General features: G+C 47.7%; 1 protein-coding gene across 5 annotated transcripts in view; it reads left to right on the forward strand.

Moving 5' to 3' along the window:
- Positions 1–260: 260 nt before the first annotated feature.
- LOC119295554 (ankyrin repeat and protein kinase domain-containing protein 1-like) overlaps positions 261–27,261 on the forward strand; it is a 32,435-nt gene continuing 5,434 nt past the window's right edge. For 4 of the 5 annotated variants that reach the window (XM_037573980.1, XM_037573981.1, XM_037573982.1 and 1 more), the window contains exons 1-9: positions 261–533; positions 638–817; positions 1,004–1,135; positions 1,647–1,786; positions 3,291–3,380; positions 3,555–3,677; positions 3,820–3,888; positions 4,417–4,566; positions 11,221–11,307. In XM_037573980.1, coding sequence (XP_037429877.1) covers positions 383–533; positions 638–817; positions 1,004–1,135; positions 1,647–1,786; positions 3,291–3,380; positions 3,555–3,677; positions 3,820–3,888; positions 4,417–4,566; positions 11,221–11,307 — 1,122 coding nt within the window. In that variant the 5' untranslated portion in view covers positions 261–382. The remainder of the gene's footprint in view (positions 534–637; positions 818–1,003; positions 1,136–1,646; positions 1,787–3,290; positions 3,381–3,554; positions 3,678–3,819; positions 3,889–4,416; positions 4,567–11,220; positions 11,308–27,261) is intronic. The other variant, XM_037573983.1, reaches the window with a different exon arrangement.

The raw sequence follows: 27,261 nt of genomic DNA on the forward strand, positions 1-27,261 counted from the left end.
TAGTAATTACTTTCTCCGTTCCCAAATATTTGTCTTTCTAAAGATTTAACAAATGACTACATACAGAACAAATTGAGTAAATCTACATTCTAAAATAAATTAACATACATCTGTATGTTGTGACCATTTGAAATGCCTAGAAACACAAATATTTGGGAACCGAGGGAGTACTAGTTTAACCTGAACTGATTTTAGGTATTGCGGGGATGAGGCAATCTCATTGTAGTTAACTCCCTTAACCAAAGGAGGTCTCTCTCTCGCACGCGTCGTCCTCCCCGGCCTCCACTGCATTCCCTCCCTTCCCGTCTGCTCCTCCCTCCTCCTCGCCCGACCCCGTCTACAACCCCTGGTTAAAACCCTACGTACTGCCAACCCCGTTGCCATGGCACCGCAGCCGCCTCTCTTCCCTCCCGCTGCCTTCGACCGCGGCGGCGGCGGCCTCCCTTCATGGGACCCTAGCCGCACCTCCAACCCTTCCTTCGACCAGGGCTTCCTGAAGGCGGCCTTCGACGGCGAGCTCCACCTCGTCAAGAGTAAGTACTACCTCCCTCTGTCCGCGTCCGCGATTACTTTCTTCATTTTCCGGTTCCCGTCTGTTTCCGTGCTGATTTTGGCGCCGATTCGTTTTGCATTTCAGAGGCGGCGAGGGTGGTGGGAAGGGGGGCGGAAGGCAGTCGCCTCGCTGAGAAGATGGGCGCGGTCAGGGACGGCTACGGCATGGGCTTGTTGCACACCGCGGCCCTAGGCGGGAGCCTGCCCGTGTGCCGCTACCTGGTCGAGGACATCCGGCTGGATGTCGATGACGTAGGCCCGATGGGTGCGTCGCCTTCCTTCAAGCCCTCTCCTTTCCTTTCCGTAATAAGTACAGGAGCTCTCATTCCCGCACTGAATCATCCCAGCTTTCGTTGATTAGAGAGTGGCTCTCGTTCATTCCATCCAGGCAGTTGTTCGTTTGGATGGGCTGAATTTGTGCTAAGCTTCTCTGCTCTGTTGTCCCTGACAGGCGAAACGCCTTTGACTGTTGCGATTGGCTGTCAGAATGTGGATTTGGTGCGCTACTTTCTTGATCAAGGTGCTGCTACAATGAAGCTCAACGACAGTGGGAGTACTCCCCTCCACCTTGCTGCTGCAGCAGGTAGTATCGATCTCTACGCATAAGTATCTATTGCACACACTCATCATTCATAAATTGTTCTTCATCTCCCTGTGTACTACTGTGTGAGGAGCGAGGACCTATATATCCGTGAGACACGGAGTAAAAATTTCTGACCGAATATTCTTTATAGTGGCAAATATCCGAGGAAAGTGAGTATGGTGCTGGCTGTATGCGAAAGTTCTTCCTTCCCCCCCATAGACATCATATCATGGAGAAAATATAACTAGCAGGCCATCTTTTTTTTTTCACGACATTGTTAATTTATTTTAGCCAAGTCCAATTTTTTTGAAATGCCCTTTTGTCCACATCATGCATACTCACTCAATCAATTCACAAGACATATTGACTCTGTATTTCAGTATGTCCTCTAATTTAGACTTGTTTCTTATGAAGTTTCTTAGCACATTGTTAGATAGGATGGCGTGAATACAAGGACTTACAACAAAAATCTACAGTTGACTAAAATATATCCTGTATTATTTTTATCCAGGAAGCTGTGAAATAGTTGAGCTCTTACTCTCCAGTGGAGCTTATGTTGATGCACTACATCTTGGTGGGACGGCACTGCATTCTGCTGCCCGTGATGGGCGGGATGATATTGTGAAAGTTTTGCTAGACCACCATGCAGACGTAAGTGTCACTCCCATCTTTTCTTTTTCTGAACCTTCATGCTATTTGGAATGGTAAGATCGACAATATAGTTTTTTTATATACTTATTTCAGTGTTTCCCTATCCATCAACTTTATCCTATTTGAGTTTTTTTTTCATGTGGCTGGCTTTGTCATGTTGCACTTGTTGTTCTTATTCCTTCTAGCTATAAGCTATAATCAGGTGGAGTCTGGCTCTTCACCTGCTCACAGTTTTCAAACCATATTCTCATTCATATATTTTTCTTGCTAATATGAGTAGCATTGTTGATATTTTTTCAAGCCAATTCATTTTCTCTCATCTACTAATCAACCCTTAGTATCCTTTTGAGCGCCGAGCCACCAATTTTCCCTGCTTCACTGCACACATTCCACCAGTGACCAGGTGGAGTGTAGAAGCCTTTTTTTTAGGTTGGTGGATTCTAGAGACTTGGCTGTACAACATGCTTCTTTTTCCTAGCATATGCATAACTGGAGACAGATTTTCAGCACCCGAGCTACATGTTCTTTTTTTTCGTCCAAAATTCAAAGAATAAAAATCTTGCATGTATATACGCGTGAATCATGTACCCTCAAGTGCTAGTAATTTTGTTCTTGACTTGTACTACCTCTGTACCGAAATATAAGACGTTTTTGTAGGCTAAACTAGCCTAAAAACGTCTTATATTTTGATACGGAGGGAGTAGTTTGCATGAAAACACAGGAATCAGGAGCTAAAAAGGCATTTTTTAGGTGCTTGTTTTTTTTCCACGCCAATAAAAAAACATAAACTTTTTCATAAAACATGAAATTTGAACATGATAAGGAGCCATCTACATGTGAGAATATTTTGAAGAACGAAAAAAATTATTTGAGAAGGCGGCAAATGCTTCCGAGCACCATACGGCATTATCCATGCATAATCTCAGTTTCTACCATCGTTGCATGATACGTCTGACAACTTGAATTCAGCATGCTTACCAATGATTTAACATGGTATCACTCTAGTGTGTTAATCGGTAAGATCTTGCTTTGCAGTGTTCCTATATTTTTATTAGTGCTTGACGTTCAATGCACAATGACTGTTAAGATCTAGCTTTGCCTCTTGTATGTCCACGGATTTACTGTGCTGGAAACTCAGCCGTGCCCTTCTTTTTTCTACTTCTCTTTTGTATGCATTTTTAGGAATGGTCACAGATGTCCCAGAAGGATCACGGATGATGAGGATTCACCAACTTTCATAGATAATATGAGAAGCTAATTCATTTACTTTTGCAATGTTTGTGTATGCTAATTTTGTTATTTCATCTTTTTGACAAAAGTTTTTACTCACAGTAACATGGTTATATCTGCTATTTATTACTCCCTCCGTCCCAAAATAAGTGTCTTGAGCTTAGTACAAATTTGTGCTAGAGCTAGTACAAAGTTGAGACAGTTATTTTGGGACGGAGGGAGTATATGCTAGTTCTAGTTATACGCAATTTCTAATTTCTTAGTCTCTCAACAGCATAAGATAACTTTGGGTGGTACTGGTTATACAGCTCTTGCTATTGCTACTGTTGTGCACTCACTGAAATGTGTGAAGCTCCTGCTTGAGGTATGTTACTTCGTACATCAACTTACACATTATGTAATAATGAAAAAAGAGGATGCATTCTCAAAAAAAAGAAGAGGATGTTACTCAACTAATTTTTTTATTTTTCTTCAAATGATTGTGACGCAATTTGTATGTGTGTTGTATGAAGCATATAACCCAGATTTTTATTGTTAGGCTGGTGCTGATGTGGATGGTAATTGTAAAGAGACACCATTAATCATTGCTGCCATTAGTGGCTCAACTGAAATCCTGAAGTGCTTAGTTCTGGCTGGTGCGGATGCTAATGTTCCTGACAGTGTAAGCTGTTGTACCTTGTTGTTACATGCATGCTTTTGTGTCTATACCTAATATAAGATATTCTAGTAAAAGTTCATTTTTAGTTTTCCATTTCAAACTGTTAACTTGAGACAAACATCTGGATGAATTTGCTTATTGGCAGGTCTATTTTGTGTGTATTTTGGGTGTCTCGATTTATCCTAATAGGATTAAAATACATGAAACATCAAAGGTACATTTGAAATTCAGTCCCCTGTTCTATTTTATTATTTGGAGAGGCACGTGATGGTTCTAGGCTATCTACTAGATTGGAAGAACATACCTTAGAGTTTCCACTTCGAACAAAATTTTCTACATGGAACTTGCAAAGAACTTCTTTGGGTTGTTGGGATAAAAATATAACAGTTGTTCTTACCATTTTGGAGGAAAAATGAAGCAGAGGTTGCAAATACCAGGAAGAGTTACTACTTCTCTGTTTCATCCTAGAAGTTGTCAGGGTAGTATTAGATCACATATGTTAACAATATAGTTCTTGAGTTGTGGTTGCTGTCCTATCACATGTTTATGTGCTCATTGCTACAATATAAGATACGCTACATGGCTTTTGTAGCACTTAATGTTATGCCGATCTCTAGAATTTATTTTATTTTATAACATGTGTATGTGCCTGATGGTTGCTCATATATCTTGCATACTGCAAGTCTGTCGTTTTCCATTGCCAAATACTGAGTGAAGTTAATCCTGCTTGTTATCATGGCAGTTAGGACGAGCTCCTATTGAAATTGCTGCCCGCTCTGGTAGGCGTGAAGATGTTGAGATTCTATTTCCGGTCACTTCTCGTATTCCAAATGTATGTGACTGGAGTGTAGATGGGATCATTAGGCATGTAAAATCAGTGCGTCCAGCGAAGGTATAATTTGAGTGCCATTATTATATTAATTTAAATGGTTTGTGTGCAACTGTGTATGTTGGCTGTTAGCTTTCAGACAGAGACCTTCCCAGTTTGGGATTTCTGAAATTCATTGCTGTTACTTCAGAAATGAGCTTGAAATTCATTGCCCACTCTTTCTCTGTGAATATTTGAAAATTTAGCTACAATTGGTGGCTAAGAATTGTATTGACCATGCATGTTAAGTGTGCGCCAGTCTTATTGCATGCTTTTCTTAACTATGACCTATGAGCCGGTGAAATGAAAATATTGTGTTGCACACTAATCATTTGGGAGCAATACAGTTTTGTTGAAAGCAGTTTAAATATTTACCTTGATCGGTTCTGTTAAGCTTGTAAACCGTATAGTCTTTCTGACATGACTTTGACGGCACATTGCATGTTAGGTTTGTAATATGCAACGTGCATAGTGATTTACTGGTATCCCTGTGGTTTATGTGTTTGACCTCTTCTGAATCTTGTAAGGACTAACCTAGCCAGGGTTAACACCCCGTGTTGATTTTAAATCAGTTTGGACAGAGATGAGCATTTAACAACTAAGGTAAAATAATGTCTAATAAATTGGCGAAGAAGAAATACTAGTTTTCAGTGATGAAATTATGATCTGTGGGGATTCTGCAGAGGTAGCCTATTCCAACTTGCTTGTGACTGAAGGCTTTGTTGTCCTTGGGGATGTAGAGGATGTAAGATGTTAGACCTTTCAGCCTGAGCATTGATAGTTGTGGATGACACTAGGAGAGTTGGGACAATTTTCGTTGGTTTATTTCTCACACAATGCCATGCCAACCCGAGGGGTTGGGGATACATATTTATAGGCTGCTAGCCAGCCAAGGCATATGCTAAGATGCTGCCAAGATGCCAGTCTAAGATGCTAGTCTAAGATGCTAGTCTAAGATGCTAACTGACAGTCCTTGATGGTCAAGAACAGAACTCTATCCTAACAGCCAGTCCTTGATGGTCCAGGACTTTATCCTCCTAACTGCCACAAGGACCATGTGCTGCAGCCCCACAAGGACCCTAGTACACAGACTTATCCATCATTCTCCCCCTAAGTCTTGTACGTCGTCTTGTGGGAGAGTTGAATCATCCCAATCCTGGAGCAAAGTTCGAGGAACTTGACCCTCCCAAGGGGCTTGGTGAGCAGGTCTGCGAGCTGATCCTTGGTGTTGATGTAGCTCGCCTCGATGCTCCCTTCTTCCACACAGTTGCGGATGAAGTGATACCTCAGTCGGATGTGCTTGCTCCGTTCGTGGAACACGGGGTTCTTTGCCAGGGCCAGGGCGGACTTGCTGTCCACCAGGAGCTGCACCGTTCTGGTGTCTTGAACGAGAAGATCACCAAGCAGTCGAGCAAGCCAGAGCGCCTGAGTACACGCGGTGGAGGCCGCTATGTACTCAGCCTCACAGCTGGACAGGGCCACCACCTGCTGCTTGACTGATTGCCAGCTCACGAGACACTTGCCGAGGAAGAGGAGGATCCCGCTCGTGCTCTTGCTGGTGTCGATGTCGCCGGCGTGGTCGCTGTCGCTGTACCCGACGAAGTGTGCCGCCCCAGGACACCTAGGGTAGTGGAGGCCGTGGTCGAGGGTCCCTGCTATGTAGCGGACGATCCTCTTCACTGCCTGCTGGTGTTCCGACGTTGGTCGCTCCATGAACCGACTGACATAGCCGACGGAGAATGCCAAGTCCGGCCGTGTGTGAGTGAGGTAGCGAAGGCTCCCCACAAGGCGTCGGTACTGCGTAGCATCCACTTCCTCCGTCGTGCTGTCGCGGCTTAGTTTCAGCCTCTCCTCCATCGGAGTGAGAGCTGGATGGCAGTCGGTGAGCCCAGCTAGCTCAACGATGCGCTTGGCGTAGGCGGACTGTCGAAGCGCGATCCCGGAGTGGTCCTGGTGCACCTCAATCCCTAGATAGAAGGAGAGGAGCCCCAGGTCACTCATCTGGAACGTGGCCTTCATGTCTTCCTTGAACGCCGCCACCTCAGCATCTTTGGTGCCGGTGATCACCAGGTCGTCAACGTAGACGCCCACCAGCAGGGCATTTCCTCCACTCCCCCGTCGGTAGACGGCAGCCTCATGCGGGCTCTGCTCGAAACCCATCTTCTTCAGCGTGGAGTCCAGCTTGGCGTTCCACGCCCTGGGTGCCTGCCGCAGGCCATAGAGAGCCTTGCGCAGGCGGAGCACCTTGCCCTCCTGGCCGGGAATCGTAAACCCCGGTGGCTGATGCACGTAGACTTCCTCCTTCAAGTCGCCGTTGAGGAATGCCGACTTAACGTCCATGTGGTGGACACGCCAGCCCTCCTGGGCAGCCAGCGCAAGGAGAAGTCGCACGGACTCCATCCGTGCCACGGGAGCGAAAGCGTCGTCGAAGTCGACTCCTTCCTGCTGCAAGAAGCCTCGGGCCACCAAGCGAGCCTTGTGCTTGATGATGGCGCCGGCTCCATCCCTCTTCAGCTTGAACACCCACTTAAGGGTGATTGCGCGGTGACCTCGAGGGAGATCAGCGAGCTCCCAGGTGCGGTTTTGCTCGACCGCATCCATCTCCAACTTCATCGCGGCGCGCCATGCCGCGTCTCTCTCGGCCTCTGCAAAGGACCGTGGTTCGCCGTCTTCACACACGAGCTGTAGCTGCGCCTCCAGGTCACGTGGCACCAGTCCTGGCACCGGCTGGTCGCCGAGCACATTATCCATCGTACGGTACCGCAGCGGTTCGCCGTCATACCACGCGTCGACACGCTCCTCGTCGTGAGTGAGCGGGGAAGCGAACTTCATCGGGTTGTGCTCTGCATGAGCTGGTGCTGATGAAGACGAGCCCGGAGTGGCGACCGCTGGGACTGGAGTATGCGGCGTCGCCGGTTGTGGTGTCGTCGGTGTAGCAGGCGCCGGAGTCGATGTAGTTGGGGCCGGAGTAGACGTGCCCGGTGAAGAGGAGCTGTTTGCTCCCCCAGCTTCCTTGAAGTGGGCGTACTCGACAATGAAGTCGTCATACGTCGGCGTCGAGCCGTCGTCCACCGCCTTGTCCCATTGCCACCCTCGCCCTTCGTTGAACACGACGTCTCGCGCTGTGCGCACACGTTGTGTCTTTGGATCGAGGATGCGGTAGGCCTTTGAGCCCTCCGCGTAGCCGATGAAGACTCCCGGAGTGCTCCTGTCGTCGAGCTTGCCGATGTGGCCGAGCTCCTTGGCGAACGCAAGGCAGCCAAAGACCCGCAAATGAGAGACCGCCGGCTTCCGCCCATGCCAGACCTCGTACCGAGTTCTGCCGTCGAGTGCCTTAGTAGGGGAGCGGTTGAGGATGTAGACGGCCGTTAGCACCGCCTCTCCCCAGAAGGCAGCCGGCATCCCTCTCTGCTTGAGGAGAGCCCGAGCCATCCCCACAACCGTCTGGTTGCGCCGCTCGACGACGCCGTTTTGCTGCGGGCTGTACGGCGCGGAGTAGTGGCGCTGGATGCCCTCATCAGCGCAGTACGACGCGAATTCAGCTGTCGTGAACTCGCCGCCGTTGTCAGTGCGCAACACGCGCAATTTGCGGCCGCTCTCCGCCTCCACACCAACCTGCGTGCGCCTGATGGCGTCCGCCGCTTCTCCCTTACTGCCGAGGATCATCACCCACATGTAGCGGGAGAGATCGTCGACGAGCAGCAGGAAGTAGCGTCGACCTCCTGGTGTGGCTGGCGTCACCGGGCCGCACAGGTCTCCGTGCACGAGCTCCAGCTTCTCCTTAGCCCGAAAACTCGCCTGTTGGGGAAAGGGGAGTCGTCTCTGCTTTGTCAGCACGCAGATGTCGCAGAACTGCTCCACATGGTCGAGGCATGGCAGGCCTCGCACCATCTCCTTGGCACTTAGACGCTTCAGGGCCTCAAAGTGAAGGTGCCCAAAGCGCTCATGCCACTGCCACGCCTCGTCGTCTCGACGGACAGCGAGACAGACCGGTTGTGCCACCTGCACATCAAGGACGTAGAGTCGATTTTCACCTCTGGGCACCTTGGCGAGAAGGCGACGCTGGCGATCCCAGATGCGTAGGACCCCATGCTCCATCAGCACGCGTGAGCCGTTCTCATCCAGCTGTCCCAAGCTGATGATGGAATTTCTTAGCGCGGGGATGTAGTAGACACCGGTGAGCAGCCGGTGCTCTCCCATCTTGGTGGTGAAGATGACGGAGCCGACGCCCTTTATCTCCACAGCGGAGGCATCCCCGAACTTGACGGAGCCTCGCGCATCGGAGTCGAGCTCGGCGAAGAATTCCCTTCGACCGGTCATGTGGTGGGTGGCGCCGGTGTCGAGGCACCACCCCGTAGCCTTGTCCTTCCCGGAGCCATCGCCGAGAAGAGCGTGTGCTTTTGGCTCATCGAGGTGGATGAAAGCCTTTGCGACTGGAGTCGCCGAGGGTAGCTCAATGCTTGCATGCGCCATGAACAGAGCCGTCTCCTCCTCCTTTGCCTGTGTGACGTGAGCTTGGCCTTGTCGTGGTTGCCGACACTCATTGGCCCAATGGCCAAACCGGCCACAGTTGTGGCAACTGTTGTCTTGTGCCGGCTTGGGCTTGCCAGCGGCGCCGTCCTTGGCGCCTCCGCGGGCGTCACCTTCGGCACGTCCTTGTGCCCTGCCCGGGGGGCCTCTTCGCGCCTTACGCTGCTTGCCACGCTTGCGGCCTCCCGTCGAGGAGGAAGGCTCCCCCTTCCTCCTGTCACCAAGGCTGGGATCCCACTGCTCCCGAGTTAGGAGCAGCTTCCCGCCGGTGGTGACGGGCCCCGAGGGGGGCTGTGGCTCGTCGGTGTCGACGACCTTGAGACGGCCTATCGCCTCCTCGATCGTCATCGTGGAGAGGTCCAGCAACGACTCGATCGAGCGAGCCATCTGCTTGTACTTCTCGGGAATGCACCGAAAAAGCTTCTCGACAGCTCTCTCCTCGGTGTAGGTGGCATCGCCAAACTTCACCATCTTCTGCAGCAGAGTGTTGAGACGGAGAGCAAACTCATCAACGTCCTCACCTGGCTTGAAGCCTAGGTTCTCCCACTCCTTACGAAGTGCCTGCAGGGTGGACTTGCGAGCACGGTCGCTGCCGATGCGTGCTGCGGCGATGGCGTCCCAAGCCTCTTTGGCAGTCCGCTTGTTGGAAAGCGAGAACTGCATCTCGGGCGGGACTGCGGCGATGAGGGCGTCCAGCGCCCGTCGATCCTCTAGGTGGTCGACGTTGCTGTCCTGGACTGCCTCCCACATGCGCCGCACCTGGAGCCTGACCTTCATGATCCCGGCCCACTCGACGTAGTTGGTTTTAGTGAGGGTAGGCCACCCAACACTGGAACCAACATCCCTGACCACAGTCCGGACCTCGTAGAGGCCGCGGTCCTGGTCGTTGCAGCCGCCGTCGCGGTGCGCGCCTCCACCTGGAGCGCGGGCGTGCTCGGCTGCCCACTGCGCCGTCCGCTCCTGCGCCACTTTGGCGCGATCGGCGCCGTCGTCCGCAGGCGCGGAGCTGCTGGAGCTGCCGGGGCTGCCGCGGAGTGCCTTGGCATCCGCCGTAGCCTCACGGGCTGCTTCTGCTGCTGCTGCTGCTTCTACCTCCGCCCTGGCTGCTTCTACCTCCGCTTTGGCTGCTGCCAGCTCCGCTGCAGCCAGCCTCGACACTCTTGCCGCCGCAGCAGCCGCTGCTACAGCCGCTCGCTCACGCTCCTCTGCCACGGCGCGCTCGGCCTCTTGCCGGCGCCGCATGCTCGAGGTAGCCGTGTGCTGAGAGCGACCTGCAGACATGGCTCGCTGCAGGGGGGCTGTTGCGTGAAGAGGAGGCTGATGAAGACGAGCTGCTGCTCGACAGTCCGGAGGGAGGAAGGTAACCAGAGGCAGACGGAGCAGCTGCTGCTACCGACTTGGGCTGCTCACAGGAAATGCTCAGGGTGCAGGTTAACCTGGCTCTGATACCACTTGTTAGACCTTTCAGCCTGAGCATTGATAGTTGTGGATGACACTAGGAGAGTTGGGACAATTTTCGTTGGTTTATTTCTCACACAATGCCATGCCAACCCGAGGGGTTGGGGATACATATTTATAGGCTGCTAGCCAGCCAAGGCATATGCTAAGATGCTGCCAAGATGCCAGTCTAAGATGCTAGTCTAAGATGCTAGTCTAAGATGCTAACTGACAGTCCTTGATGGTCAAGAACAGAACTCTATCCTAACAGCCAGTCCTTGATGGTCCAGGACTTTATCCTCCTAACTGCCACAAGGACCATGTGCTGCAGCCCCACAAGGACCCTAGTACACAGACTTATCCATCATAAGATTGGGTCATAAGCAATGCAGATAAGAGAACATTTGAAATGTGTGAATTTGAGATAAGTCAGACTAACTTCTATCAGTAATTAGGGTTGGATCACAGTAGAATCATGTAGAAGTTGAAACAAATCAAACAATTCTTCCAACTGGGGATACTAAGCTTTATTATTATTTTTATGGATAAACCGCGTGACAGGAGGTTTAATATTCATGACCACTTTATACATGGTAGATATTGAGATGAGATATTGCATTGATTCAGGGAGAAAGTAGTTATAACATGAGGGAAGGGACTAGGTGTGGTAATGAATCTTTTTATATCATTTGGTTGCTCTCAATGTTTCAGAAAGCCATGCTTACTAGTGCAAAATCTAAAGCGCATGAGGCGTTCAAGAACGGGAACTATTATCTTGCAGCAAGAATATACAAAGAGGTATATTATTACGAATTTGCTAATTCTCAGTTGCCTGAAATTTTCGTAAATCTGAGCCACCTAAAATTGCTCCTTGGTTGGCCTGAACTGCACCTTTTATACTAGTTCTTGCATGTTTTACGGCATAGTGCAAATTTTGTACAAAGTGTGCAACCTCTGCAAACTAAATTTTCTGGTTTAGTTTTTATCCTGTATATATAATATTCTACTTGTTTTTCTCTATCAGAGTAAAACTTCTCCAGAAATTCTATATATTGTAAATATATTTTTTGTTTTAGTAATTGTTTATTTTTATCTTTTATAAAATATTGTTTTTGTTTTTTCTATTCTAGTATTATGGGCTAATACACAAAAGTTGACGTTTTGAAAAATTTCGTTCATCTGATGGATATACAGCCCCATATTATTAATCTTGTTGTATAAGTTTATGGACTTGTTGACTGTTCAAAAAAGTTCAAGATCCTATAAGGCATTTTAGCCTTATTTGTTTGTTTCTTCTTGGAATGGCATGTTGGTATGGGGATTATGCTTTCTGCACATTTGCGGATATGCTAATGTTGCGAAGTTGATAGAGATTGCAGATATGCTAATGTCTCTGACCCGTTCCTATTAGAGCATCTACAGCCAGATTTGGCAAATCCAGCTCCCTATATGCCCCCGGGCGCATATGTAGACGGCGCCGGGAGGCCCCTCATTTGGCCTGCCGGACAGCCAGACTCCTCGTATGTGAATCCTTAAATCCATGCAATGCATGCACGTCGATCATAGAGCACAAATTCATCACAATTCAACAATTTACCAAATGCGACAAAGCAAAATAAATCATAGTTCGACAGTTCGGACATGCCAAAGTGTAATTGAAGTCCGAGCGTGAGAGATCGCTCGCTGGCCGGATCACTCGCCGGACACCATCCATGCTCCTGCTCTGCGGCCAACCTTGCCTCCTCCTTGGCTGCCAGCCTTGCCTCCTGCTCCGCAGTCATCCTTGCTTCGTAGTCCCTACGTTTGTTGATCTCCTTCATTCCCACAAGTCACTTCTTTGCGTGCTCATCCAAGGTACTTTCGTCCGTCAACATTATCTTGGCATCCTCCGCGTCTCGAGCAAGTTGCAACCTCTTATTCTCAAGCTCAATTTCTCCAAATGTCTGGGCCTTCTCCATCTCCCATTTGATCGCCGCTTCGCTCTTCTCCAACTCGATCTCGACCCTTAATTTGCAGCTTCTTGAACGCCCTCTCCTGGTCCCAATCCATCCTCTCTTTTTGTACATCCTCTTTTTGTACATCCAACATGAGCTTGTACCTCTCCTCTTTCTTGTTCTCCTTTAAGGAAAAATGTCCGTCCATTGAAGGACATTTTTGTAGCCGCAGCATCACAAGAGGCCCTCGCCTTCTCCTACTTGTTTCCCATCACTTGCCGGTTATCCTTTGGCATGGTGGCTCTTCCATTCTCCCCTACAATTTCTTCCTCTTCGTCGTCTAACCCAGTTGATTGGTCGGAGCTTGAGCCATCATTCTTCCTTTTGCCGGCCTTGAGATCGGCCACAAATTGTGTCCACTTTGGTTTGCATTCAATAGCACTCAACAATGGCTAAAACCGAATATCTTCTTCTCTGTCTCTTGATACATAGTGGCCGCCACCATAATCTAGCAAACAATGCATGTATAATGATGAGAATGCAACAAAAAATACAAGCAATTCAAATTATGACAAAATGAAGTGATTATGCTTACGTGAGTGGACATACCCATCCCACTTTGAGGGCGGCCAAGCACTTGTGCATAGTAGCCGACGTATTTGTTCACTTCCCCTTAAATTATCCCCGATGGTTGTTGGAGAGATGCCACATTGCGGTTGGTGGCGATAGGATGCGGCTCCACATAATGCTTGTGTTCATGATAGTGCTTGTGGATCTTCTCCCAATACCGATTGCCTTTTTGCTCCGTGCTATGTATGAGGTCCAGTGTTGTGGCCAACCAAGATTTAACCAACAAGATGTCCTCAAAAATTGTGAATGCCAGACCTCTTGCCTTGGGCATCTTTCCCTTCTTTTTCTTGTTTGGATTGGGGTTTGATGTGCCGCCGACTTCAAACATAGGACAAGTTGGATCCCCCAACTCATACTGCATTTGGGTCGGATCATGATTACCATTGATCATGTCGACGTGATCAATTCCTACAATTATCATGATTTCAAATGAATTAAAGGTCTATGCAAAACATTGACCATCACATATGCAAAGTTGATCGAAAGAGGAGCAAAGTAAACATACCGAGTCCTGCTATGTCATTCCGTCGAACAGGGCATGGGCAGCCGGTGCGCCGCCGGTGCCCGGGCCTGTACGCGACCGAACGAGCGGCGACGAGTCATAGCCGTCCCCTCGAGGTCCACACCCTCTCCCTGCGACGCCGCCTTCCCTCTCCCGCTGCCTCCATCGCCGGTCCCTCGGAGCGACGTTCTCCGGCTTGCGGGACAAAGCCAAGGATGGGAGACCCACGGACGATGCAGACATAGCCTCCATGACAGTGGTGTTGGGAAACGTTGCATGGAAAAACAAAAATTGACGCAATGATCTATCCATGAAGATGCATAGCAACGAGGGGGAGAGTGTGTCTACGTATCCTCGTAGACCGTAAGCGGAAACGTTTGACAACGCGGTTGATGTAGTCGAACTTCTTCTAGCTCCGATCGATCCGTATGTACGGCACCTTCGAGTTCTGCACACGTTCAGCTCGGTGACGTCCCTCGCCTTCTTGATCCAGCAGGGTGTCGAGGTAGTAGATGAGTTTTGTCAGCACAACGGCGTGGTGACGGTGAAGTGATCTATGCAGGGCTTCGCCTAAGCACTATGAAGATATGACCGTGGGAGTAAACGGTGGAGGGGGACGCCGCACACGGCTAGGCAATTGTCTCGGGTGTGCTAGAGGCGCCCCCCCACATATATATAGGTGGGAGGGAGAGGGAGGCAGCCAGGGTGCGCCCCAAGTAGGATCCGAATCCTACTTGGGGTTTCCCCAAGTGGCGCCCCCTGCCTTATTTCACCGGAGAAGAAAGGGAGGGGGAAGAGAGAAAGGAAAGGGGGGCCGAACCTCCTTTTTCCTTCTCCCAATTCGGCCTCCTGTCATAGGGGGGCGCGCCACCCCTTGTGGGCTGGTGTGCTCCCCTCTCATGGCCCATATGGCCCATATCTTCCCCCCGGGGAGTTCCGGTAACCCCTCCCGTACTTCGATAAATACCCGATACATTTCCGGTGTCCGAATACAATCGTCCTATATATCAATCTTTACCTCTCGGCCATTTCGAGACTCCTCGTCATGTCCGTGACCTCATCTGGGACTCCGAACAACATTCGGTCACCAAATCACATAACTCATATAATGCGATATCGTCATTGAACGTTAAGCGTGCGGACCCTATGGGTTCGAGAACTATGTAGACATGACCGAGACACCTCTCCGGTCAACAACCAATAACGGAACCTGGACGCTAATATTGGCTCCTACATATTCTACGAAGATCTTTATCGGTCGAACCGTTATGACACATACGTTATTCCCTTTGTCCATCGGTATGTTACTTGCCCGAGATTCGATCATTGGTATCTCCATACCTAGTTCAATCTCGTTACCGGCAAGTGTTTACTCATCCCGTAATACATCATCCTGCAACTAACTCATTACTCACTTTGCTTGCAAGGCTTCTTATGATGTGTATTACCGAGAGGGCCCAGAGATACCTCTTCGACACTCGGAGTGACAAATCCTAATCTTGGTCTATGCCAATTCAACAAACACCGTCGGATATACCTGTAGAGCATCTTTACAATCACGCAGTTACGTTGTGACATTTGATAGCACATAAGGTATTCCTCCGGTATCCGGGAGTTACATAATCTCACAGCTGAAGGAATATATATTTGACATGAAGAAATCAATAGCAATAAAACTGAACGATCAATATGCTAGGCTAACGGATGGGTCTTGTCCATCACATCATTCTCCTAATGATGTGATCCCGTTATCAAATGACAACTCATGTTCATGGTTAGGAAACCTTAACCATCTTTGATCAACGAGCTAGTCAAGTAGAGGCTCACTAGGGACACGGTGTTTGTTTATGTATTCACACATGTATTAAGGTTTCCGATCAATACAATTCTAGCATGAGTAATAAACCTTTATCATGAATAAAGAAATATAAAATAGTAAACTTTATTATTGCCTCTAGGGCATATTTCCTTCAGCCTCCCACTTGCACTAGAGTCAATAATCTAGTTCACATCGCCATGTGATTAAACACCAATAGTTCACATCGTCATGTGATTAACACCCATAGTTCACATCGTCATGTGACCAACACCCAAAAGGTTTACTAGTCAATAATATAGTTCACATCGCCATGTGATTAAGACCCAAATAGTACTAAGGTGTGATCATGTTTTGCTTGTGAGAGAGGTTTAGTCAACGGGTCTGCCACATTTAGATCCGTATGTATTTCACAAATTTCTGTCTACAATGCTCTGCATGGTGCTACTCTAGCTAATAGCTCCCACTATCAATATCTATCCAGATTGAGACTCTGAGCCATCCGAATTGGTGTCAAATCTTGCATCGACGTAACCCTTTACGATGAACTCTTTATCACCTCCATAAATTTTGACAGTCCTCTTAGCTAATTAAGGATATATTTTGACCGCTCTCGAGTGATCTACTCCTGGATCACTATTGTATCCCCATGCCAAACTCATGGCAAGGTACACAATAGGTGTGGTACACATCATGACATACTTTATAGAACCTATGAGTGAGGCATAGGGAATGACTTACATTCTCTCTCTATCTTCTGCCGTGGACGGGTTTTGAGTCTTTACTCAACTTCATACCATACAATACAGGATAGAACTCCTTTGACTGATCTATTTTGAACTCCTTCAAAATCTTGTCAAGGTATGTACCATTGAAAATCTTATCAAGCGTCTTGATCTATCTCTATAGACCTTGATGCCCAATATGTAAGCATCATCATCAAGGTTTTTCATTGAAAAATTCTTATTCAAGTATTCTTTTATGCTATCAAGAAATTCTATGTCATTTCCAATTAGCAATATGTCATCCACATATAATATCAGAAATGATACAGAGCTCCCACTCACTTTCTTGTAAATACAGGCTTCACCGTAAGTCTGTATAAAACCATATGCTTTAATCACCTCATCAAAGCGTATATTCCAACTCCGAGATGCTTGCACCAATCCATAGATGGATCGCTGGAGCTTGCACACTTTGTTATCACCTTTAGGATCGACAAAACCTTCTGGTTGCATCATATACAACTCTTCTTTGAGATATCCATTAAGGAATGCAGTTTTGACATCCATTTGCCAGATTTCATAGTCATAAAATGTGGCAATTGCTAACATGATTCGGACGGACTTAAGCATCACTATAGGTGAGAAAGTCTCATCGTAGTCAACTCTTTAAACTTGTCGAAATCCTTTCGCGACAAGTCGAGCTTTGTAGACAGTAACATTACCATCAACGTCAGTCTTCTTCTTGAAGATTCATTTATTTTCTATGGCTTGCCGATCATCGGGCAAGTTCATCAAAGTCCACACTTTGTTCTCATACATGGATCCTATCTCAGATTTCATGGCCTCAAGCCATTTATTGGAATCTGGGCTCATCATAGCTTCTTCATAGTTCGTAGGTTTGCCTTGGTCTAATAACATGACTTCCAGGATAGGATTACCATACCACTCTAGTGCGGATCGTGCTCTGGTTGACCTACGAGGTTCAGTAGCAACTTCATCTGAAGTTTCATGATTATTATCATTTGCTTCCTTTCTAGTTGGTTAGGCATCATGGGAACAGATTTCACTGATGTGCTACTTTCCAATTCGAGAGAAGGTACGATTACCTCATCAAGTTGTACTTTTCTCCCACTCACTTCTTTCGAGAGAAACTCCTTCTCTACAAAGGTTCCATTCTTGGCAACAAAGATCTTGCCTTCGGATCTATGGTAGGTGTACGCAATTATTTCCTTAGGGTATCCTATGAAGTCGCACTTCTCTGATTTGGATTCGAGCTTATCAGGCTGAAGCCTTTTGACATAAGTGTCGCAACCCCAAACTTTAAGAAACGACAGCTTAGGTTTCTTGCCAAACCACAGCTCATACGGTGTCGTCTCAACGGATTTAGACGGTGCCCTATTTAACGTGAATGCGTCTGTCTTTAATGCATAACCCCAAAACAATAGTGGTAAATCGGTAAGAGAATCATAGATCGCACCATATCTAATGAAGTACGGTTACGACATTCGGCCACACTATTACGCTGTGGTGTTCCAGGTGGCGTGAGTTGTGAAACAATTCCACATAGTTTTAAATGAAGGCCAAACTCGTAACTCAAATATTCGCCTCCGCGATCAGATCGTAAAAACTTTATTTTCTTGTTACGATGATTTTCAACTTCACTCTGAAATTCTTTGAACTTTTCAAATGTTCCAGACTTATGTTTCATTAAGTAGATATATCCATATCTGCTTAAATCATTTGTGAAGGTCAGAAAATAATGATACCGTTGCGTGTCTCAACACTCATCGGACCGCATACATCGGTATGTATTATTTTCAATAGGTCATTGGCTCGCTCCATTGTTCTGGAGAACGGAGTTTTAGTCATATTGCCTATGAGGCATGGTTCGCAAGTATCAAATAATTCTTAATCAAGTGATTCCAAAGTCCATCCACATGGAGTTTCTTCATGCGTTTTACACCAATATGACCTAAACGGCAGTACCACAAATATGTTGCACTATCATTATCAACGTTGCATTTTTTTGGCATCAATGTTATGAATATGTGTATCACTACGATCGAGATTCAATAAACCATTTACATTGAGTGTATGACCATAGAAGGTTTTGTTCGTGTAAACAGAACAACAATTATTTTCTGACTTAAATGAATAACTGTATGGCAATAATAAACATGATCTAATCATATTCATGCTCAACGCAAATACCAAATAACATTTATTTAGATCCAACATTAATTCCGAAGGTAGAGGGAGTGTGTGATGGTGATCGTATCAACCTTGGAATCACTTCCAACACACATCGTCACCTCGCCCTTAACTAGTCTCTGTTCATTTTGCAACTCCTGTTTTGAGTTACTAATCTTAGCAACTGAACCGATACCAAATACCCAGGGGCTACTATGAACACTAGTAAAGTACACATCAATAACATGTATATCAAATATACCTTTGTTCATTTTGCCATCCTTCTTATCCTCAAATATTTGGGGCAGTTCCGCTTCCAGTGACCATTTTCTTTGTAGTAGAAGCACTCAGTTTCAGTCTTGGGTCTAGCTTTGGGTTTCTTCATGGGAGCGGCAACTTGTTTGCCATTCTTCTTGAAGTTCCCTTTCTTTCCCTTTTGCCCTTTTCTTGAAAACTAGTGGTCTTGTTAACCATCAGCATTTGATTTCTTAATTTCTACTTACGCTGATTTCAGCATCGCGAAGAGCTCGGGAATCGTTTTCGTCATCCCTTGCATATTATAGTTCATCACAAAGTTCTAGTAGTTTGGTGATAGTGACTAGAGAATTCTGTCAATCACTATAATCACTATATTATTTGGAAGATTAACTCCCACTCGATTCAAGCGATTGTAGTACCCAAACATTCTGAGCACATGCTCACTGGCTGAGCAATTCTCCTTCATCTTGTAGGCAAAGTACTTGTCAAAGGTCTCATACCTCTCGACACGGGCATGAGTCTGAAATACCAATTTCAGCTCTTGGAACATCTCATATGCTCCGTGGCGTTCAAAACATTTTTGAAGTTCCGGTTCTAAGCCGTAAAGGATGGCGCACTAAACGATTAAGTAGTCATCATATTGAGCTTGCCAAACGTTTATAACGTCTGCATCTGCTCCTGCAATAGGTCTGTCACCTAGCGGTGCATCAAGGACATAATTCTTCTATGCAGCAATGAGGATAATCCTCAGATCATGGACCAAGTTCGCAGCATTGCTACTATCATCTTTCAACTTATTTTTCTCTAGGACCATATCAAAATAAACGGGGAGCTACATCACGAGCTATTGATCTATGACATAATTTGCAAATATTATCAGGACTAAGTTCATGATAAATTAAGTTCAATTAATCAAATTACTTAAAAACTCCCACTTAGATAGACATCCCTCAAGTCATCTAAATGATATGTGATCCGAATCAACCAACCCATGTTCGATCATCACGTGAGATGGGGTAGTCATCAATGGTGAACATATCTATGTTGATCATATCTACTATATGATTCACGTTCGACCTTTCGGTCTCCAGTGTTCCGAGGCCATGTCTATACATGCTAGGCTCGTCAAGTTTAACCCGAGTATTCCGCATGTGCAAAACTGTCTTGCACCCGTTGTATGTGAACATAGAGTCTATCGCATCCGATCATCATGTGCTGTCTCAACACGACGAACTGTCGCAACGGTGCATACTGGGGGAGAACACTTATACCTTCAAATTTAGTTAAGAGATCATCTTATAATGCTACCGCCGTACTAAGCAAAATAAGATGCATAAAAGATAAACATCACATGCAACCAAAATATGTGATATGATATGGCCATCATCATCATCTCGCCAACTATTGCTTCTACAACTATCGCTAACGCATAGTGATAAAGTAAAGCAATTACATGGCGACTGCATTTCATACAATCTCACTTTGCGGCCTCACGCACATGTCAGGACCCCGACTCAATGCCACATCGATCTAGCATGTAACACCTCATATCACTTTGCGGCCTCACGCACGGTATTCCCACGGGTGTCGCCTTACCTTTGCCGGGACCGTTTGCGCCTTTTGGCACACGTATATGACAGTGTCGCTAGCATCCATATGATAAGGAGCCCGGGCTGATATGGCTAGTCGTAAACCCAAAGTGGCACTAACTTACAGGGACAGGCATCCATGACCCAGCATCGAACGTGTTGGTCATCAGCGAGTGAATCCAGGCTGTAGCACTGGGCTAGCAGGACTCCGGTGAACCGGGCTGTAGCGGGCTAACAGGACTCCGGTATTCATCGCGTGACATTTCCCCGAAGGGACAGACACAGGAACGAAGGACACATGCCGGCCAGCCTAAGTGTTCCGGAGCAGTAGCAAGCTACCATGGCTCAGTGGAAACACTAGGAGACATTTCCCGGTAAGAGAGGCTACTAAGGATAAACAACTACATAGCCAGATCCCACACATACCAAGCATTTCAATAACATACACACAATATGCTCGATATGTGCAAATACAACATGGCATCACAACATGACTCTACGACTCAAGTATTTATTCAATAGGCTCCGAGGAGCGAGATATTACAAACAGGGGTCTCATGACCCAACATTCAGAGCATACAAGTCAAAGCACATGCGGAAGCTTAACATGTCTGAGTACAGACATCTATAAATGAAAAAGGCTGAGAAGCCTGACTATCTACCAGATCCTGTCGAGGGCACAAGATCGTAGCTGAGGTAACAAGCTAAACGTCGAAGTCCACGCGGAATTACTAGTGAGACTGAAGTCTCTCTGCAAAACATAAAATAGGCAAACGTGAGTACAAATGTACCCAGCAAGACTTACATCAGATCTAACTACATATGCATCATTATCAACAAGGGGATGGTGGGGTTTAACTGCAGCAAGCCAGCTTTGACTCGGTGGCTATCCTGAACTACGACTGCAAGTAACTCTTTTGAGGTGGCGCACACGAGTCCACATATTCACCATATCAATACACCACTATGGATCCGCTCCCGTCTCCCTACGAGAACGCCATCCATAGCACTCACGCTTATCTTGCGTATTTTAGAGTATCCACTTTCACTTGTCTATGAACTATGCAAGGGGTCCAAGTTTCCATACCGAGGAATCTGGCTATTCGAATAGATAATGATAACCCTGCAGGGGTGTACTTCTTCACACACGCTTTCGCCACTTATCGCCCTGTACACGTCACGTACCTCGGCAACCTTCAAGCGGAAGCCGGGCGAGGGAGTCGGCCACGACCTGACTAACCATACAAGTCTCTCGTCCAGGTTTATCGCCTATTCGGGTTCCATCCGCAAGGAGATCCGGCCGGGGTGTCGCTCACGGCCCCAAACGATGTGAGCAGGGTTCCCAAGCCCACCATCCGGGTGCCACTTGGTACACCGTGCCACTGTGCCTAGTCTGTCCCAAGCCCACCTGTACCGGGTGCCACTTGGTAGACTACTAACACTACCTACAAACACCAGAAACTAGTTGCAACTCCTGGACAGAGATCATGTTGATTAATAAGTCGAGAGGAGTCGAGTTACCGGAACCCAATGTGTGGTAGTAACTGGTCATGGATCACAAACACAGAACTCAGTTCCTGAGGACGGCTTCAATGAGACAACCCACCATGTACTCCTACATGGCCTCTCACCGATACCTTTTACCAAATCGTGTTCACACACTTAGCTCACACACTGTAGGACATGTTCACACATTCATTCCCGATGAATCAGACCTGACTCAACTCTAAGCAGTAGCAGGCATGACAAACAAGCATGAATGAGTAGGCACATCAGGGCTCAAACAACTCCTACTCATGCTAGTGGGTTTCATCTATTTACTGTGGCAATGACAGGTCATGCAAAGGATAAAAAGGGGTTCAGCTACCGCAGCAAGTAGCAAATATGTCGTTGTTGTCCTAATGCAGTAAAAGAGAGCAGGAGCGGAAGAGTGGGATTTTATCGGAATGAACAAGGGGGGTTTGCTTGCCTGGCACTTCTGAAGATAATATAGCTCTTCATCGGTGTCATCGATCACATCGTCGGTATCACGTCTATCGAGAGGGGGCAACACCGGCAACACAGAAGAAACACGATCAATGCAATGCACAATATGATGCATACTATGACATGGCAATATGAATGTGTTTTGGGCTAATGCACCTAGCTATGATTTAAATGAAGTTGGTTTGAATACATGATTCAAATTCCAGCTCCATATATGATTATTTAGATGCCCTTTATATGATTTGTGCTAAACAGCAGTTATAAGTTGTTCTAACATGCATGAAAATAGTACAGATGGATAGATTGGATTTTTCTGATCATTTTCCATATATAAATTATTTCATTTGGAGTTACGGTTGAATTTCTATGAATTTTAGAAGTTTATACAATTTTCTGGAATTTCCTGAATTTAATTAAATCCAGTAAACCTATTACGGCGTCAGCATGACTTCACGGTGACGTCAGCAAGTCAACGGGCGTTGTCCAGGTCAAATCTGACCTGTGGGACCCATATGTCAGTGACACATGAACTAATCCCGGTCAAACCCAGCGCTGACTGGGGTTTGACCAGGCGTGGGGCCCACTGTCAGCGGTTGTAGGGTGTTTAGCTGGCTGGGTTAGCTCCTAATGACGAGGCCACGTCAGCTCCCGCCGGAGTTTCGCCGGCGACGACCTAAACTGCGGCGGCAACTCGCCGGACTTGAGCTGCGGGCGACGGATGGATGCGCGAAGGCCACCAGGGGGTAGCCCGCGCTCGACTGCGTCTAGCTGAGCGATCGGAAGGCCTCGGAGTCGCCGGAGATGACGGCGGCGAGCACAGAAGCGGCGGCCGGAGCTCGGGCGAGCTCAAGGTCGAGGCCACAGCGGCCTTGGTGATGCGGGGTTAACACCTACGGTGTCTACGCGGTGCGGCGAGAACGTTGGACGCATGCCCGGGACCGAATGGTCACCGGAGCGTCATCGCCGGCGAGCTTTGGCGGCGGCGCTTGTCGGTCATCAAGGGAGTGACGGCTACGGCAATCAAACGAAGAGGGGAAGAGGGGGAAACGGTGGCGGAGCTCACAGCGGTGCCGTAGGGATGGTTAGCGGGCTCGGGGACGTCCTGCGTGCGGCGGATCGACGACGATGGTGGCCGGAGCCCGAGGTGGAAGACGACGGCGATGGCGACGTTGCTGGCCTCCCGGGGTCGCGTGCGTCGCGTGTGTAGCTCCACGGGGTCGGGACGGAGCTCAGGGATGCGGAGAGGGAGCGAGGAAGTGGCTGTGGCCGCGGTGGTTGCGAGCGACGTCGGCGGCGGCTCTCGGTGGGGAGAACAGAGGAAGGGGAGAGATCCAGAGAGAGTGAGAGAGCGTCGGGGGGGTTGCGTGGCGTCGCGGGAGGCGACCAGGGCGACGAGGGGGTAGCCAGGCAGGCAGGGAGGAGCTGGCGCGGCTCGCCTGCGCGCCGGGCACGCAGCTGCTTCGGGGCGAGGGGAGGAAGACGACGGAGGGGCTGCAGTGGTGGGCTGGGCCGGCCAGCTGCAGTGCTGGGCCGGTTGGCTACCAGGTGAGCGCCAGGTAAGATGCTCTGTTTTATATTTCTGTTTTTCTATTTATTTGCTCTGTTTTGACTTAGTTTATAAACCAAATCATTTTAATAAATCCTGAAAATAATTGTGGGCATTAACTGAATTATTACAGAGGCCCTCAACTATTTTCAGAATTGTTGGAGCAATTAAAAATATTAACAGTATTTAAATGCCCCAATTCAAATACAATATGGTTTATTCAAAAATCCAAAAATGTCTTGGAAAAATATCCATCATCTCTGGATATGGTTTTCACCCTTTTCCATTAATCATGAACATTTTTGCAAACCAATTTGGGTTCTTTGAAAATATTTTGAAGTTGAACCTATTTGCATTGCTTTGGTGCTAGGGCTTGGTCATCCCCATTTCAAATTTCATGAACTTTAAACATGATGCACACATGGAAGCAAGCATAGGTCAGGCCAGAACTAGGGATGTGACACCACAACTCTGTGTTCTACTCATGCATATCATCTACGCATAGACCTGGCTCATGATGCCACTGTTGGGAAACGTTGCATTGAAAAACAAAAAATTTCTACGCACACGCAATGATCTATCCATGGAGATGCATAGCAACGAGGGGGAGAGTGTGTCTACGTATCCTCGTAGACCGTAAGCGGAAACGTTTGACAACGCGGTTGATGTAGTCGAACTTCTTCTAGCTCCGACCGATCCGTACATACGGCACCTTCGAGTTCTGCACACGTTCAGCTCGGTGACGTCCCTCGCCTTCTTGATCCAGCAGGGTGTCGAGGTAGTAGATGAGTTTCGTCAGCACAATGGCGTGGTGACGGTGAAGTGATCTACGCAGGGCTTCGCCTAAGCACTATGAAGATATGACCGTGGGAGTAAACGGTGGAGGGGGACGCCGCACACGGCTAGGCAATTGTCTCGGGTGTGCTAGGGGCGCCCCCCCACATATATATAGGTGGGAGGGAGAGGGAGGCAGCCAGGGTGCGCCCCAAGTAGGATCCGAATCCTACTTGGGGTTTCCCCAAGTGGCGCCCCCTGCCTTATTTCACCGGAGAAGAAAGGGAAGGGGGAAGAGAGAAAGGAAAGGGGGGCCGAACCTCCTTTTTCCTTCTCCCAATTCGGCCTCCTGCCATAGGGGGGCGCGCCACCCCTTGTGGGCTGGTGTGCTCCCCTCTCATGGCCCATATGGCCCATATCTTCCCCCCGGGGAGTTCTGGTAACCCCTCCGGTACTTCGATAAATACCCGATACATTTCCGGTGTCCGAATACAATCGTCCTATATATCAATCTTTACCTCTCGGCCATTTCGAGACTCCTCGTCATGTCCGTGACCTCATCTGGGACTCCGAACAACATTCGGTCACCAAATCACATAACTCATATAATGCGATATCGTCATCGAACGTTAAGCGTGCGGACCCTATGGGTTCGAGAACTATGTAGAAATGACCGAGACACCTCTCCGGTCAATAACCAATAACGGAAGCTGGATGCTAATATTGGCTCCTACATATTCTACGAAGATCTTTATCAGTCGAACCGTTATGACACATACGTTATTCCCTTTGTCCATCGGTATGTTACTTGCCCGAGATTCGATCGTCGGTATCTCCATACCTAGTTCAATCTCGTTACCGGCAAGTGTTTACTCATCCCGTAATACATCATCCTGCAACTAACTCATTACTCACTTTGCTTGCAAGGCTTCTTATGATGTGTATTACCGAGAGGGCCCAGAGATACCTCTTCGACACTCGGAGTGACAAATCCTAATCTTGGTCTATGCCAATTCAACAAACACCTTCGGAGATACCTGTAGAGCATCTTTACAATCACGCACTTACGTTGTGACATTTGATAGCACATAAGGTATTCCTCCGGTATCCGGGAGTTACATAATCTCACAGCTGAAGGAATATATATTTGACATGAAGAAATCAATAGCAATAAAACTGAACGATCAATATGCTAGGCTAACGGATGGGTCTTGTCCATCACATCATTCTCCTAATGATGTGATCCCGTTATCAAATGGCAACTCATGTCCATGGTTAGGAAACCTTAACTATCTTTGATCAACAGCTAGTCAAGTAGAGGCTCACTATGGATACGGTGTTTGTTTATGTATTCACACATGTATTAAGGTTTCCGATCAATACAATTCTAGCATGAATATAAACCTTTATCATCAATAAGGAAATATAAAATAACAATTTTATTATTGCCTCTAGGGCATATTTCCTTCAAGTGGTGGGGGACGGGCTGGACGACATCGAGGGCGGCGTGGATGGGGGAGCAAGGGTGGTCGACGGCAAGGGATCGGACATGGGAATTGGTGGGAGGGAGGAGCGCGGTGGGTTTGGTGGATTTGGTGCAATTTGTGATGGAGTCGGGTTGTCTAGTCCGACACGGTGGTCGCGCCCGGACCTCCCCATGTCTGCCCCAGATTTAGGCTGGATATGAGGGGTGCCGGTCAGTCCGGGTGTTTGACGCGCCCGTCTGAGTCGCTTTTTTTTTATCGGTCAGTGATCGGGCCGTCCGCCCGGGCATTTGAGAGTTGTTTGAGGCGCCCGGCTGTAGATGCTCTTAAGCTGCTATATCTGTTGTTTCTTGTTGTGCATGCTTGTATCCATGAGGCAGTAGGATCACTGCCAGAACGGGTCGTACCATCCATTTCATTGTTGTGCTTGTGGACATAGGTCATGAGCATCAGCAACAGCACATACATGTAGGAGCAGGATGTAACCAATACTAGCAGACACCGCAAGGGTGGCTGACGGCAAGGGATCAGACACGAGAATTGGTGGGAGGAGCGTGGTGGGTTTGGTGGATTTGGTGTAATTGTGGTGGAGTTGGGCTGTCTAGTACGACGTGGCAGTCGTGCCCGGACCTCCCCATACCTGCCCCAGATTTAGGCTGGATATGAGGGGTGCCGGTCAGCCCGGGCGTTTGAGGCACCCGTCTGGGTCGCTCTTTTTTGACCGGTCAGTGATCGGGCCGTCCGCTCGGGCATTTGAGGGTTGTTTGAGGCGCCCGGCTGTAGGTGCTCTTAAGCTGCTATATCTGCTCTCTTGTTGTGCATGCTTGTATCCATGAGGCGGTTGGATCAGTGCCAGAACGTGTCGTACCATCCATTTCATTGTTGTGCTTGTGGACATAGGTCATGAGAATCAGCAACAGCACATACATGTAGGGGCAGGATGTGATCAATACTAGCGGCTAGCTTGCAGGTTTCAGGAAGAAGTTGACACCTAGATTATATCCATGAATAATAGTTTCGGAATTGGTTTAGAGATAAGTCCATGGAATTAGGAAGTGAATTCCAATGTGTAAGTAGTCAATTAGCCATCCTTGTCCAGGTGACCAGGTTAAATCCTTCTAGGTGAGTCCTGTCAATCTATAAGCCAGGTTCAGTTAGGAAGTCTAAGTAGTCCTTATAAATGGATGATGTGTATGTGGTTCCTGTTAGGGAAATAGCAACATGTACTTCCTGGTGGTCGTGGGCCGATATATATATACATGTATAGGTGTGGTAAATATGCAGGAAAACTCTTAAACAATGAGATATTACACGGAAA

The sequence above is a fragment of the Triticum dicoccoides genome, chromosome 4B, assembly GCF_002162155.2.
Source record: "Triticum dicoccoides isolate Atlit2015 ecotype Zavitan chromosome 4B, WEW_v2.0, whole genome shotgun sequence".
Lineage (NCBI taxonomy): Eukaryota > Viridiplantae > Streptophyta > Magnoliopsida > Poales > Poaceae > Triticum > Triticum dicoccoides.